This window comes from Protopterus annectens, chromosome 8.part0 (genome assembly GCF_019279795.1).
Source record: "Protopterus annectens isolate FY-2018-M chromosome 8.part0, PAN1.0, whole genome shotgun sequence".
Classification (NCBI taxonomy): Eukaryota; Metazoa; Chordata; order Ceratodontiformes; family Protopteridae; genus Protopterus; species Protopterus annectens.
Window position 1 is genome coordinate 887,702,747 of NC_056741.1, and position 16,311 is coordinate 887,719,057.

At 44.1% G+C, this 16,311-nt stretch overlaps 1 protein-coding gene across 6 annotated transcripts in view; it reads right to left on the reverse strand.

Moving 5' to 3' along the window:
• LOC122809137 (plasma membrane calcium-transporting ATPase 3) overlaps positions 1 to 16,311 on the reverse strand; it is a 4,021,470-nt gene that overhangs the window by 1,474,678 nt on the left and 2,530,481 nt on the right. For all 6 annotated transcript variants that reach the window (XM_044080406.1, XM_044080412.1, XM_044080407.1 and 3 more), the window contains one exon: positions 13,357 to 13,598. In XM_044080406.1, coding sequence (XP_043936341.1) covers positions 13,357 to 13,598 — 242 coding nt within the window. The remainder of the gene's footprint in view (positions 1 to 13,356; positions 13,599 to 16,311) is intronic.

Sequence of the window (16,311 nt, forward strand, 5' to 3'; positions counted from 1 at the left end):
TGTGATATGTAGAATGAATTACCAAAATAGGTAATTGAAACTGATTCTAATAGGGGAAGCTAGAGATACAGAGAAGGAAGAATGATACAATTGATTAAAGGACAGATATCAAAGGCAAATTCTCTCCTTTTGCGATCAAATAAGTAAAATGTTGTTATCTACTGTGACTCCAGTGACAGCATTCACAAAAAACATGCTTCTCTTATGGACAGGATCTGTAGTATTGTATATGTTCTCTGCCGTTGTTCAATATCAGTGCCATCTGCTCATCCATGAACTGAAGTTGCTAGTAGTATGATTGGTAGACATACTTTATATTGATATGTTGCTTTAAAAAAGAAGTTATGTACTCACCATAACATTCCATCTTTGTTGTCTATAATCTCGCCTTCATTCTTGATGGTTGGGTTCGGAACCAATGCCACATACTAAAGCTTGAGAGCTTTCACTGGCTCGAGGCTACACCATATCGCAAGATGCCTAGCGACTGTTACCCAGATCTCATTTGAGAGAAACTAATCACTAGACTATGCAACCCAGTATAATAACTACAACAGACCCTCTGCCCATAGTTCCTAAGGCATGAAGGGAATCAGGAAAAACTTACACCCAGAAAATTCCTCTCGATCCTCCAGGAAGGGGGGAAGGAGGGTGGGATGCAAGAATGAAGGCGAGATTATGGACAACAAACATGGAACGTTATGATGAGTACATAACTTCTTTATGTACAACATGTTATGTTGTCCTATCTCGCCTTCATTCGTGATGGTTGGGACAGTGTCCCCAGCAGAGCACAGTTGTGTACACTTACCATAAATGTAGATGTCCGAGTGTATTCACAGTTGCAGTCAACACATTTGGGTTATCCCTGCCAGGGTAGCCCTCGGCCGGCCCAAATACCAGAGGCTTAGTATTTCTGCGTCGGTTGCTGTCACTTCAGGACTGACGTCAGGTCGTCAGTTTTATAAAGTAAGGCAGCTGACGCCATTACATCAGTTTTTCTTGCCCTAACCTGTCAGGAGCCCCCAAGTGGGAGCCAGGTTCTGGTGGAAGAATCCCATCAATAGAAAGTAAACACCAATATGTCCCTTGTAAGGAAAGAGAAGAAAGAAGAGGGGGATGGAGGGAGGGAAACCAAGACTGCAACAGTGAATACACTCGAATATCTACATTTATGGTTAAGTGTACATACCTGTACTATGTTCTTCATGTTTCACTGTTGCAGTCATCACATTTGGGTTGATTGCCAAAGCTGAGGAAATGGGTGGAGGCAGTCAAGGAAACTAGGGGCTGGCTAGGATGCCCCGCAAGACTGCAGAGGCAAACCCTGCCCTGGATTTGGAGAAGATAGGCAAGTGGTAATGTTTGGTAAACGTGTGAACAGATGTCCAGTTGGCAGCCTCCAGGATGTCCCTGGTGGGGACTCCTCTGAGGAAAGCTGCAGAGGTGGAGGCTGCTCTGGTGGAGGGAGTCCTGACCCGCTTGGGGGGAGTCTTTCCATGTTGTCTGTAGCAGAAATGAATGCAGTGTGCTATCCATTTGGAAATGGTTTCTTTGGAGATGGCTTTGCCCACTGCCCCTGCAGCAAAGCTAACCAGCAATTGATCAGACTTTCTGAAAGATGTAGTCCTATGTATATAAAATCTGAGCTGTCTGTGCACATCTAGAGTGCAGGATCCTTTTCCCCTTGTTCTCTGGGTTAGGAAAAAAGGTGGGCAAATTAATGGATTATAAAAAAACTCTGTATGTTTTTGAGAAGGGGTTATGACCCTAATATCTTAAAGGAAGCCCAAACCAGAGTATGGGAAGGGGTGCATAAGAATAAAAATGAAAATAATAATAGACATAGTTATGAAGTGAAGAGTAGTGACTGGGTACCTGGCCATAGAGAAGTAATAGAAATGCAACAGACACAATTTATTATGTATCTGTATACAATATTAAAGGTGAGGAAATAAGAACCTTGATAGAATATTATTGGAAGTATTTGCTGGAAGATAGATTTCTGATGGAAGTTTTGCCTGGAAAACCTCTTTTTTCCTATAAAAGGGGAAGAAATTTAAAGGATATAGTAGTACATATTAGGTTTTGTTTGCCAGCTACTAGTATACCAAATACATTAGAGGTTAAGGGAACATCATGCTGCAATAGGTGCAGTGTGTGTGCAAATATAGTGAGCACTTTTAATAATATAAATGGGATTAAATTTGAACCCAGAGATGTTTATTCATGTAGAAGTAAAGAGGTGGTCTATGCGTTGAGATGCCCATGTACCTTATATTATATTGGGGAAACTAAACGGGAATTTTGTGTCAGATTCATGGAACACATAAGAGATATTAGGACTATGAGGTAAGATAAAATAATTGCTTCACATTTTAAAGTGTTTCATGGTAGTGACACTACCTTGTTACAAGGCACAGTTTTAGAAGCTGTGGAATGTTTTTGTGATGATGAAAATGTATTGAAGCATAAACTGTGGTATAAAGAAAGTATTTATATTTTAAAATATAAAACGCTAGTGCCTAATGGTTTAAATAACGATTTAAATTGGAAATGTTTGCTTTAAGGGATAAGTGGTTATTTAATTGGTTAATGATTGATGTTAATTGTGTAAGTTATAAAAATGTGTGTAAATGTTTGTTACTGTTTGATATTCCTTGAAGGTGGTGACACCGAAGCGCTAGAGAATAAAAGTTTGGTACTTGCCTTGCTGTTTGTTCTTGTTTGCCACAATTGGTAGCTTTCTTGGGTCAGAGTTGTTTTATTATTAAAGGAAGAAGGAGAAGTAGTTGTTTAAATTAATGGATTAGTTGAGAGCCACACTGGACACCACCTTGGGCATGAAGGATGGGCTAGTCCTGAGGGATACCCTGTCAGCATGGAAGATGATGAAGGGTTCCACAGCCATGAGTGCTTGCAGCTCAGAGACTCTTCTGGCTGAAGTGATGGCCAGAAGGAAAGCTGTCTTCCAGGAGAGAAATTTTGGCTCTGCCAAAGAGGCTGGTTTGAAGGGGGGCAGGGTGAGCTTTTCCAACACAAAGTTAATGTCCCAAGCTGGGGTTGGTGCTCTTCTGGGTGGCCTTAAGTTGCTAGCTCCTCTTAGGAACTGCTTGATCAAAGTGTGTGAGAAAAGGGGCTGCTCAGTGGGGAAATGAGCAGAGATAGCAGAGGCATGAATTTTAATAGAGGAAAAAGAGAGACTACTGTGTAGCAGGTCAGCTAAGTAATTCAGGATGAGAGGGAGGGAGGGAGGGCTGTGCCATATTGGCTCCCTTAGCATGAATCCAGGTGCAGAACCTTTTCCATTTGTCAGCATAAGACTTTCTACTGTTAGGGCATCTGGACTCACATATAACATCTAGAACCTGTTTACTGAGGTTATCAGATTGATTAGGGGTTAGGGAATAAGCCAAGCTGCCAAACTGAGTGTCTGCAATTGGGGATGCACAAATTCCCCTTCCTTCTGGGTCAAGAGGTTTGGAATCTGAGGAAGATGCCATGGTGGCAGTGGGGACAGGCTATGCAGCAAGGGGTACCAGTGCTGGTGAGGGCAGTCTGGAGCTATAACAATTGTCCTTGGTTTTTGCTCCTTTATTTTGAGCAGTACCCTGGGGATGTGAGGTAGTGGAGGAAAGGCATAGACCAATAGATTGACTCAGGGGAATGACAGGGCATCCACTTTCCAAGCCATGCAGTGATGCTCCCTGGTGCAGAACTTGCTGAGCTGATGGTTGGTGTGGGAGGCAAAGAGGTCGACCTTCGGGGTGCCCCATTTCTAAGTTATTAGGGTGAAGGTTCTTCTGTTGAGCTGCCACTCATGTGGGTCCAGAAGATTTCTGCTTAAGTGGTGTGCCACAGAGTTGAGAGAGCCTGGTAGGAATTGTGCTAACAGATGTAGTTGCATGGCAGAGGCTGTTTGCCAAAGGGTTATGGCCAGCCTGCACAGAGGGTAGGAGTGAGTTCCTCTGTACTTGCTGATATACCACATCACAGTGGTGTTGTCTGTTTTGATCAGGAGAGTCCCTGGGGAGAGAAGGGGCTTGAAAGCTATCAAGGTGTGCTGGACAGCCATCATCTCTTTTTGGTTGATGTGCAGATGGATTTTCTGTGGGCTCCATTGGCCCTGTATGCACCTGCCATCCAGGTGCGCACCCCAGTTATAGTCTGATGCATCTGTGTTGAGGGTCTGGGTGGCGGGGGTGGTGAGAAAGGTAGTCCCTTGTTGTGGGAGCATGCTGTTGCCCACCAAAGAAAATCTTTTCTGAGGCAAGGTATTATAGGTATAAGAGTCTCCAGGTCTTGAGAGTGTTGACACCAAAGGCTTTTTAGGAACCATTGGCATATGGAATGAGTAGAATGCAAGATGCCATGAACCCCACAGCTTACAGGACTTCCCTTGCAGATAGCTGAGGTCTGGTGGCTATTTGAGAGAAGTAGGCTGTCAGGAAAGTTTGCTTTTCTGGTGTAAGGAATGCCATCTGGGATGCTGTGTCCAAGCTTGCTCCCAGGAATATAATCATTTGGGTGGGTACCTGTTTGGATTTCTTTTCATTGATTGTGTACCATAGGGAGGTTAGTAGGGACTTTACAAAGGCCAGGTGCTTGAGCAGCTTTTCCTGGCTGTCTGCCTGAATTAGGCAATCGTCTAAGTATGGGTAAATCTGGATATTTCTTTGTCTTCAAAAGGCAATGGCTGGAGCCAGACATTTTAGATAAGCCAAAGGGAAGAGCAGAGAACTGAAAGTGCTGAGATCCTGCACTGAAACGGAGATATTTCCTGCATGATTCCCTGATAGGAATGTAGAGGTAGGCCTCTTTTAGGTCTAGGGTGGCTAGCCAAGCATCCTTGGAGAGCATGGGTAGCAGCTGCAGGAGGGTGAGCATTTTGAATTTTAGGATCACCAGGAAGGTGTTTAGAATGGATAGATTGAGGGTGGGGCACCAGGTGCCCTCTTTTCTGGGTACCAGAAAAAGTCTGGAGTAGAAACCTTGGCCTTTCTGTTCTGCTGCAACATGCTCTACTGCCCTCATAGAGAGCAGGGAAAAGACTTGCTTTTTTGCCATTGCCCACTGGTTTGGAGGTAGATCTGGGAACCCTTTTAGAGTTGGAAGGGTGTGGAAATAAAATTTGTATCCCTGGGACACTATGTTGAGAATCCAGCGGTCATTGGTAATGGTGGCCTAGGTGCTTGCGTGAAAGGAGAGTTTTCCTCCTAGGGGTAAGTGAAGGTGGACAGAGAGAGTGGGTGAGGGCGGTGAGTCATTCTTAGTTCTTACCATAAGGGGGTGGCTTAGAACTCCCTGGTGTTGAAGTGGAGGTAGTCCACTGCTTAGATCTCTGCATTCCCTGTGCTTGCTATCTGGGGGGGGTTCTGGTTCCCCAGGGTCTGGGCTGAACTGGCCTGGTGGGAGCAGGAAAGGACCAGTGCTTGGTGGGACAATGCCTGCTGAAGCTGGGTGGCTGGACCTGTAAGAAATCCTTAACTGTCTGCATTGATTTTGCATTTTCTTCCATCTTTTTTAAGACCACTCTTAGTGCCAAATAAGTTGTCTTTGTGTAAGGGGGCATCCAACAATTTAGATTTAACATGGTCTGGCAAGGGCTGTTCCTTAAGTTATGCATGCCTTCAAAGGACAGATCCAGTGACTGCCGCCCTGCAAGAAGCTTCTAGGGCATCAAAACCACAGTGCAAGGTGTGCTTAGTTACTTGACTTGCAGAATGTATTAACTCTTCTAAATCTTTAGATTCTGCACAAGCAGGAAAGAAAGACATTTTTTTGTTTGAGGAGTTCCAGGATATGTTGCTGAAATTTTGGCATATGGAACTGACAATTTAGTCCTCTGATAGCAAAAGTAGCTGAGGTGTATACTTTTTTACCCCATATGTCTAGTGCTCGGGACTCCCTATCTGAGGGGGTGGGATTCCTAGGTGAGGTTGCTTTAATTCCTTTAGGCCCTTGAGAAATTACCTCAGGGTCAGCAGTAGGATTTTTAAAAATAAATGTAGTACCTGTCTGGTTTTCTGGGTGTAGGAGGGAGGGTGTCAGGAGTCAAACTGGATTCCAGGAAAACATCCTCCACAACACCCAGGACTGGGGGGATGGCCAAGGGTCTGTGCTGTGGAAGATCTAAGAATTCCCTGAGTCTCTTTTTTGACTGAGGGTAGTCCTGACTCTCCCAATGGAAATGCTCCCTTAAGGTATGAAGGGTTTCCCCAAAGGAAAAATCCTCTGGGGGAGAGGCTGAAGGAATGGAATCCTCTGCATCAGAATCCTCATAAGTAGAGAGGGGTTGCATGTCTTCATACTCAGATGCATCAGAGTCATCTGACTCCTGTTCAGGCAAAACTACAGGGGACAGATCTCTTTTCTTTTTGGAGGGGGTAGCTTGGCTTCCCCTGATCAGCATGATAAGGTCTTCTGCCATTTTATGCATTTGAAACTGGGGCAAGGAAGCAGGTGCCTGAGATTGGATCATCAGTTTCTTGGGTGTGGCTCCTACCCTGGGCCTAAGAAACTCTGTCGTTTTCAAAAGAACGGTAGTCGCGAAAGAAGACGGTTTGTGTTGAGAATCAGTAGTGCGAAGGATTTCCTCAGATGCCAGTGGCTGCTTAGTATCTCTGGACCCATCCAAGGTAAAGACGACTGCAGGATCCTTAGTCGAAGAAGAGTTTAGCGGCATACCGGGACTCCGAAAGGGTCTCGGTAGTGGCCTGCAAATCCACAGAAGTGGGCATCAGGGGCTGTGAAAGCACCTCACTGAGGATCAGAAAACTGACGACTAGCTTAATGGAAGCATCATTGGTAGGTTTGGACCTGTGGGGTCTGTCTCTGTCTTTACCTTTACGTTTTTTCGGAAGATCTGCTGTCGGATGGCTTACTGAAGCCATATCGAAGTTCGAGGACTGTAAGCGAAAATATCTAGATACAATAAGGGCCCAACGAAGGATAGTTCTGGCGTTGAACAAAGCACAGAAGCGACAGTAGGAGACGTCGTGGTCTGGGCCTAAGCAAGTGACGCAGATAGAATGAAAGTCTCAGTGTGGTATTTGCTTTCCACAGGCGAGACAATTGTTAACTTTTTCTGACATCGGTTAGTGCAAGAAAAAAGGATCCCCAACGGGGTACTTAGCTTTAGAAGTCTTCAGCTTCAATTCGGTAGATGAAACTCAGGTAGTGGCCACCCGGCACTCATGCAAACTGCTTCTGCTTTGGGCTCCACATCAAGAAAGACAGATGTAATGGCGTCGGCTGCCTTACGTTATACTACTGACAACCTGACGTCAGTCCTGAAGCAACAGCAACCAACGCAGAAATACTAAGCCTCTGGTATTCAGGCCAGCTGAGGGCTACCCTGGCAGGGATAACCTAAATGTGATTACTGCAACAGTGAAACACGAAGAACATCTTCTTTCTTGGGTGGCTCAAGGGAATAAACTCTTCAGAACAGTGGAACCAAAGGATGCCCTGTTCCAGGAGGCCACATCTTCTTTGTAATGAGTGAAAAAGGTATGAGGGTTAACCCATGTAGCTGCAGCAGAAATTGAATCCAAAGGGAGCCTGGCTTGAAAGGCAGTGGAAGTCGACATAGCTCTAGTTGAATGACCTCTAATCTTTCCTGGCAGCTGTTTATGCTGAGCGTTATAGACATAAGTAATGGTGTCTGTAAGCCATTTTGATAAGGTGACTTTTGAAACTGAAGTTCCTTTTCTGTTTTCTGAGAATGAAACAAACAGTTGGTCAGATCTTCTAAATGGCTTTGTCCTATGTAACTAAAAATGTAACTGCCTATGGACATCCAATTGGGTGCAGCTTGTATTCTGCCTTGTTGACATGACTGGGGAAAAATACAGGTGGCTCAATAGACTGATTTAAATTGGCCTCAGAACATACTTTTGGCAGGAAGAAAGGATTTGTCCTGAGAGAGACTCTGTCTTTGTGGAAAATCAAATAGGGAGGATGGGTAAACAGAGTTTGCAGTTCTGAAACCCTCCTAGCAAAAGTAATGGCTGTTAAAAAGATTATCTTCCATAATAAAAACTTTAATGGGCAAGAGGAAGCTAGTTCGAATGGAGGGAGAATTAAAGAAGATAACACCAAATTGAGGTCCCAAGGAGGTGGGGGTATCGCAGCTAGTTGTACTCATACTGTGGCTGTCTCTGCACCCTGATTAAAGGTTTCTGTTAAAAATTCCAAGATTGCAGTTATAGGGGCTGTAAAGGGGTCTCTATGTTTTTTGTAAGCCCAACAAGAAAATCTCTTCAATTTGCTTGCATAAAGTATCCTAGTTGTATTCTTGTGCAATGAAACCAGAATGTGTCACACTGCCGGGGATAGTTCTGGAAGCCAGGCTAAGATAGGAAGTGGAGTAACCAAGCTGTCAGTTTGAGGCTTTGAAGAGAGGGGTGGATTGTTCCTGACTGATGAGTCAGAAGATCTGGCACTGGGTCCAGGATCCAACGCTCCTTCTGAAGATGGGTCTCTAGAAAGGGGAACCATATCTGATGAGGCCAGTAAGGAGCAATGAGAATTAGCCTGTGACTCAAAGATTTGGCTTTCTGGAGGAATTTGGGTAGTAATGGAAATGGGGGAAAAACGTAAAGAAGTCCAGGGGGCCAATCATGAACAAGTGCATCCCTTGGTGACTCCCCCATAGGGGGTATATGGCAAAGTAATTGCTGCATTTGGAGTTGATGCATGTGGCAAAAAGGTCACAGCAAGGCTGGCCCCACATGCGAAAAATTATGGTCTGCAGTTTCCTGTTTCAGGGACCATTCGTGAGGCATAAAAATTGCCCTACTTAATCTGTCCACTATCATGTTGGATTTCCCCAGGATGTGCATTGTAGTTAGAAAACGTTGAGAAGAAATTGCCCATTGCCATACTCTGTGAGCCTCTCGACAGAGGGGGTAGGATCTGATTCCACCTTGTTTGTTGATGCACCACACCACGGACATATTGTCTGTTTGTATTGCAATCGTACCTATTGGAATGGAGCTCTGGAAAGCTTTCAATGCCAGAAGCACCACTCTCATCTCTAGAGCATTGATGTGCAAGTGGTACGCATGTTCTTGTCAAGTCCCTTGGACAGTCTGTCCTCAGATAATGCCCCCCCCCACCCTATATGGGAAGCATCTGTGGTTACTGTAGCTGCTGGGGAACAAATGGTCTGCCTATCATTACCTGCGTGGACTGAAGCCACCATCATAGGCCCCTCTTGCAGGTGCTCATAATGAGAATCTTGTGTGACTTGCGTAACTCCTGCATGGACCACTGAGCAAAGAGTAGCCACTGTAATATTCTCATGTGTAGACATGCCAGTGGGACTAATGTTATTGCAGCTGCCATAGAACCCAGAACCTTGAGGACAAATTTTGCCTGCATTTTTGTCTTCATGAGCAGTATTGACACCTGATGGAGTAACGTTTGGATTCTTTCATGAGGCAATTTTGCAACCATGTCTTTTGTGTTTGTCTGCCCCTGTAAAGGTAATATGCTGTGAGGGCAACAAGGCAGATTTTTTGAAATTTATGGTAATGCCTATTTCTGAGCAGAGATGAATGCTGGTGTCTCTTGCCCTGATTAGTAGATGCTCTGTGGTGGCGGTCAGGAGCCAGTCGTCTAAGTATGGAAACACCCAGAATCCTAGACACCTCAGGTGAGCTGTAACTAATGCCATGCATTTGGTAAAAACTATGGGGGCTGTAGTGAGACCAAAGGGCAGAGCTCTGAATTGGTAATGACTGGCTCCCAGCCGGAAGCATAGATATCTCCTGCATCGCCTGTCCATCTTTATATGACAGTAAGCATCCTGAAGATCTATGGAGCACATCCAATTGTCTTGTCCCAGAAAGGGGAGTATAGACTGCAGTGTCACCATCCGGTACTTTGTTTTCTTTACCGACTTATTCAGTCTGCTGAGATACAAAATTGGTGTCCAGTCCCCTGTCTTTTTTGGAACTAAAAAGAACCTTGAGTAACTTACGGATCCGATTTGCTCTGCGGGGACTTCTTGGATGACTCTTTTTCTAGCAACCCTTGAATTTCTAGGGTTGCTTGATTGCCTTGACTGGGTGGTATGTCTGGGCAGAGCTTGGTATAAGGAGTGGAAAAGAAAAAGGAATGTTGTATCCCCTGGAAATGATTGACCATACCCATTTGTCTTGAGTGATGTCCAGCCAGGCTTTTGGGTACAGCGATAATCTCCCCCTGACTACCTCTAGAGGCAGACAGGCGGGCCTACTTTCAAGATCGCTGGAAGAGCCTACCAGAGAACGTATCTCTGTCACCCTGATTCTGCGGACCCCCTCTGCTGCAAAGGTGGTGTCTTCCATTGTTATTTCCCCCTCTGCCCCTGGGGGAAAATTCACAACATGCATCCGGCGAAGCTCTTTTGGATTTCCGGAATCACATTTTTCTGCCCTTCTGACCTTTGGAATAAGGTATGGTAGGGATGGAGAAGCATACTCCCATGACAGATAGAGTTTTGCCATCCTGTTCACACCTTGTAAGAGTCTCTTTCACTTTTGGCCTGAACAAAGACAAGACGTCAATAAAGGAAGACTTGAAGGGTTCAGCAAAGTCACAAAGACGCATTCAGGAATGTCTCCTCAGAGCTATTCCTGTGCCTGCTGCCCTGCTCATTCCATCAGCCACATAAGAAATGAGGCACATGGAGGAGTTTGTTTAAGGTCACAAGCTGAGAGTTTACCTTGTCAGGTACCCCCCAGCAGAAGCACCTTGTAGGGTATCTCCTAGATCCTTGAGGAGATCCCTCTGAAGTCAAATAAAGTGGGATAAATAATTCAGCGACATAAGGGTAAAGGCCACTGAAGAGAATATATGGTTCCTGTATCTGTTCGAGACTCCTTATTCGGCGGATGGACAGATGAAGTTTCCGCTAATTCCTTCTTGGTGGCCGCTGCCACCATCATAGCATCTATTGAGACACATTTAGTTAGAACTTGTTTGTCCTCCAGGGCTGTAATAAATTTGTTGGGCCTCCTCGGAACTGGTTCCACTGACTCTGGAGAGCCCCACGCCTTTTGACTAACTACACCCAGGAGCTGGTCAAAAGGTGGAAACATCCAAGAGGTGGAGGGCTGAGAACCAAATGCCTCCAAGTATACAGACTCATCTTCAGAAAGGGAAAGGATCTTCCAGCCACCTCTCCGTTTCTGGATCTTTTAAGATGTCTGAAAAGGAGACATACTCAGAGGGTGACCATGGGGACCCTTCTGAATCCTCTAAGTTTGTATCCAACGTGACAGACTCAGGAGAGTCTAGGTGTTTCCTCTTACAAGTTCTCTTCTGAGGGACCTCCTCGGAGGGATACTCTGGGGAGGTTTCAGAAAAGAGGGTCTCACCCATTGGGGCATCCAGAGGCATTGGTTCTCTATGCTGGGGCTGGAGGGATGGTCTAGAGGTTAACACTGGCCCTTTTGGGGGAAGAGTAGCTGGAGCTGTGGGTGGAGCAGTCTTTGAGGAAAGCACAATCCTCATCACCTCAAAGGCACCATGATCCTGGCCAGTGAGAGCCTCCAGCTCGGAGGAGCTGGGAGACCTCCCCCTCACCAAGGAGGATTGCTCCGAGGCTGATGCGGGTGCTGAACTCACCTGCACCACAGCTCCGAGTGGGAGAGTCGGGTCTGGCAAGTGTCAGATTCGACCCCCCCTCGGAACAGACGAGGGAGTGTCATCTCCTAGATCCCTCGATGGAAGACCACATCGACGAGATCGGAGCAGACATCAGAACCGAGATACCAGGTGTGATTACTGGCTCTGACGGTTCCACCACAATGACCACCAGGCACTCTGGCTTTGAACTTGTCTGAGTCGGAGGAGGAATAGAAGGCAAAGCAGATTCAGTAGTCAGCTCCACATCCAGTTGGGCTGGGCTTGAAAGAATTTTTGCAAGGGCCGGTGTCCGAAGCAACCTCCTAACCACCCGCTCCACATCTTTGTCCGATAAGATCCTGGAAGACCGAGAGGAATGGATGGATGATCTGTGGCAAACAGCCAATGATTGCAGCAAAGGAGGCTGTGGCACTGAGTGCATCAGCTCCAAGGATGGTGACTGGCTCCTTTTTGGCTCTGAGATAGTTCTGAAGACACAGAAGAAACCGAGGGAGAGTTAGACTTCTCAGACCCGACAGACTTCGGATCTGAAGACACTTGTTTTTCATGTCTCTTCATCGGCTCAGAACCTGGAACCAATGAAGCTGACTTTTTTGAGGACCTATCAGCAGATTTTGAGGCCTGATTCCCTTCCACAGCCTTCTCAAAATGCCCTTTCAATAAACCCTTGACTATAAGCTTGTTCCTCTGTTCCTGCAGGACTCTTGAGCTAAAGCCAGGAATCCTGCAGGTGAATGGCTCCTAAACAATACACACAACTCGTGCGCCCGTCTTTTAAGGACATTTTTTTGTGTGCAAGAATCACACTTCTTAAACCTGGACTGTTTAATCTCTTTGGTTGAATTCTTAGACATTATAGCAAAAAACTGTCACAACTAATCACTAGTGCTATGAAGAAAAACACAAATCAAATGTAAATCTACGCTAAAGGTAACAACACACACAGCAGGAAAAAAACAAGTGTTTTTTTTTTGTTGGAAAGAAAAAGGAAAGGTTAGACGAGAGGTCTCTAAGTTAAATGATGGTCTCCTCTAACCTGAGGAGATGCCTCTAACTTAAAAGGTGAACTCTTATAAAGATAGTAAGAAAGGAAGGGGAAGGAGAGCCCTCTAACTAAAAAGGGCAAAAAAACAAAGCATCCTCTAACTTAAACGGCTTCGTAGAAAAGGGGAAGCAAAATTCAGCCGGCAAAGGAAGAAAGGCCTGAGAGAGAACGATGGCCCACACAGAAGCAGCAGAAAAAACAGCGGAAAACCAACAACAACTCTCAAAAAACACACCAGAAGATTAAGCCACCTCAAAAAGGTTAAAGTACTAAGAGTTTGACAAAAAAGTATCTTAATATAATAGTAAAAGACAAAACTTAGCCTGAGCCAGCGAAAAAAGCTTCAAGCAGCAAACGAGATCTGGGTAACAGTCGCTAGGCATCTTGGGATAGGGTGTAGACTTGAGACAGTGAAAGCTCTCGAGCTTTAGTATACGGCCAAGTCAGAACTGATGCTCGGTTCCGAACCCAACCATCAAGAATGAAGGCGAGATAGGACAACATAACATTATAAGTTTTTAACATGTATCATTCTAAATAACAATAGCCTGATTAAGTGCACACTACTTTCCATTGTCTTTAATGTTTTGGCAATGCTGGACAAGAAAAGAAGAAGAAAAAAACTTTCACAGAAATGACATTACACTGAAAAGATTTTTTGGCAAACGTACTTTTTTAGGATGATTTCTGATGCCCCTTTGCTGTAGAGTCGGAACCCCCCATCAGGTAGTCGGATGACAGTGCTCATTGATTTTCGTACAGAGTTGAATGTATAAACTTTGTAGAGCTTTTCTTCAGGGATCTGGTCTCGGACTGGCTGGTAGTCACGTTTCAGGTCCAGGAGAAATCCAAGCAGAGAACATTCGGTCTTGTTACCCACCTGACGTGGTAGGCCCCCTTCCTTCTCTGGAGGCTACAGGAGGATAAACATCAGTCAGCTTGGCTTGGAGGTGAAACAAACAGTCATGGAGATGTCTGTTAATACAATGGTGCTCCTTGTGTTTGGACCTGTTCAACATTAGGTAAAATTTACAGAATCAGGGTAAAATTTTCAGAGTAGATCTGTCACAGATCATCTTGCAATAATTTTAAAGCAAACATCTGTTGCCATCGTTAGACCATGTGTTAAATGGTCTTACAGCATCAGAAAGTCTTATGTTGAACACCTATAGAAACACATAGTCGTGTGCTATTTATGGTTTTTGAATGCAAACTTCCATTATACAGGGAAAAATGCTAACAGAGAATTTCTTTGTTAATATAACATTTGCTTGTAGACTTTCTTGGACTGGCACAGAAATGGTAATATCATGTAGGCATCTGTGTCAGACCCATATGAAAATCCCCCTCATTCTGTAACACAGTTTCCTACATGTCAGTAAAATAAATTACAGCTGTTAGAAACAACTTTTTTTTTACAAGACAAACTTGGAATGCAGATTTCTGGACTTTTCATTTGTTACGTAAACGCATTTCATTAAAATAATACCTCTGTCTCTTCACATTGCTTATACTTGCCATATAGTCAGTACAACCTGTCAGATAATAGATTGTCAGCTCAGGGAAATTAATTCTAAACATCAAAATTAAGGGAGAATGACTTCAATTTAAAAATCAATTGCTGATGCCACAAAACTGCAAAACAAAATTGCAAAGTATCACTGCTGACAGGCATAGATAATCAGTAATGGACTAAAAATTGTACCAGTATACCATCCATCCATCCATCCATCCATCCATCCATCCATTATCCCTTATCTCATTTTTGCACATGGGGTCGGGGTGTCACTTCAACAGTGACAATCATCTTGAGTAGCTCATCCTTACCACTCACTCGCAGCTACGGGCAATTTAGAGTGTCCAATCCACCTACAGCATGTCTTTGGAATATGGGAGAAAACTAGAGCACCCGGAGGAAACCTACATGACCGCAGGGAGGACATGCAGACTCTGCACAGAAAAATCAAACCGGAGAACCTCTTGCTGTGAGGTGACAGCAGTAACTGCTGCACCACCAAACAAACCCATAAATACACACACATACATATGTACATACTGATATTAATAAAGTAACAAAAAAAAACTAGCAAAGAATAACAACATGTCCCAAAAGCGTAAAGACCGTTGCATGGCAAGGCATCACTGCTACAGCTATGGTAACACTTACATGGCATTAAAGTTATCTGGAAACAGTATGCAGCATCATTTCTAACATTAGAGACAGTTCCTAGGCTTGCAGTATTCAGGACCCTAGCCCAAATTTCCATTTGCCCCAAGAACTGTCCAGTTAAGTGACTTTCTTAAGATCCTACAGAAAGCGAATAAGGGCAGATGGAATCAAACCCTGCACCACAGGAACTACAGCTCACCAACTTAATCCACTGTGCCCAATGCCAGACAAGTCTATAGTGATTCATAGGTAGTTACTAGGCTTGCAGTCTGGGGGACCACTGAAGCATATACCGCAAATTCCCAGTTGCCCTCAAGTACAGTCTGGTTAAATGATTTGCTCAAGGTCAAGCAGTAGGCAAATGAAGAATGAGGAAATCAAACCATGTACCACACAAATTGCAGCTCCCATTTTAACCCTCTGTACCAGCTTTTGTTTATGGAAAATTAATCTAACTAGCCCGTGTGAAAATAGAACCCACAGCCTCCAGCACCAAGGGCAGGCATGCTGCCTGTTAAATTACTGAGATAAGAGTGGCCCACTCCCATACTGGGTGTAGAACCAGGCTGCATGGGTAAAATCCAGGAATCCTAAATGCTAGCACCTATGGGGCTTCATGCAAGTATCTATTATTAAACAGTCTATCTGATAGAGAAAGCCACTGCATAGATATATACATTTTAATATGAGCAGAAGATTTAGATGGAAAGAGATATTTAATTTAAGCATAAGATTTAAACTGAAAGAGATAAGGCTTCACATATAGATATGTGGCCAGATGCTCAATTTTATTTAGACTTATTGTTACAACTGTAAAACTCAATCTGCAAGGTTGCCCAACCTGCATTTTCTGAGAAGGGCAAAGAAAAATATTATTAGAAGTTATTAAGAAAACTATGAGTAAGCCATTCAACCTGAAAAGGGTCACTAGCTCACCACACAACAAAGAAGCACGATATACACTCCAACAAAATGAACAACTAAACAGTGATATGTGTTTTCTGTCACACAAAAATAATGTTCTCAAACTAAAATACAAACTTAAAGAAGAATGAAAAAAGAAAATTTAAAGGTAAATACATGCGAATGGCCACCCTGGATTCTAAACCAATTTATTGATGATGACAATGCTGTGAAACGTTTACAAGCATTCACAGAATGATTGCAATTCAGCATGGTGTTTTACCCTGAGACTAAAGTGATTCAGAATCTGGGAAACTATATTACATTACAAAGAATCACACTTAGAGGAACAATGGTTAACTAGAGAATTATTCTAGCTTCTAGCGTATTCTCTAAATAATGCTTATCTATACAGAAAAAAAAGGCATATGGTGAAGGTGAGATGGGACTTGTGCAGTGGCAGGTATCTATTGTTATGGTGAATTTCTGACACAAGTGTATTATTGTCTTCATTACAGATGCATGGCACTCTTCTTTATGCATGGTTAGAACA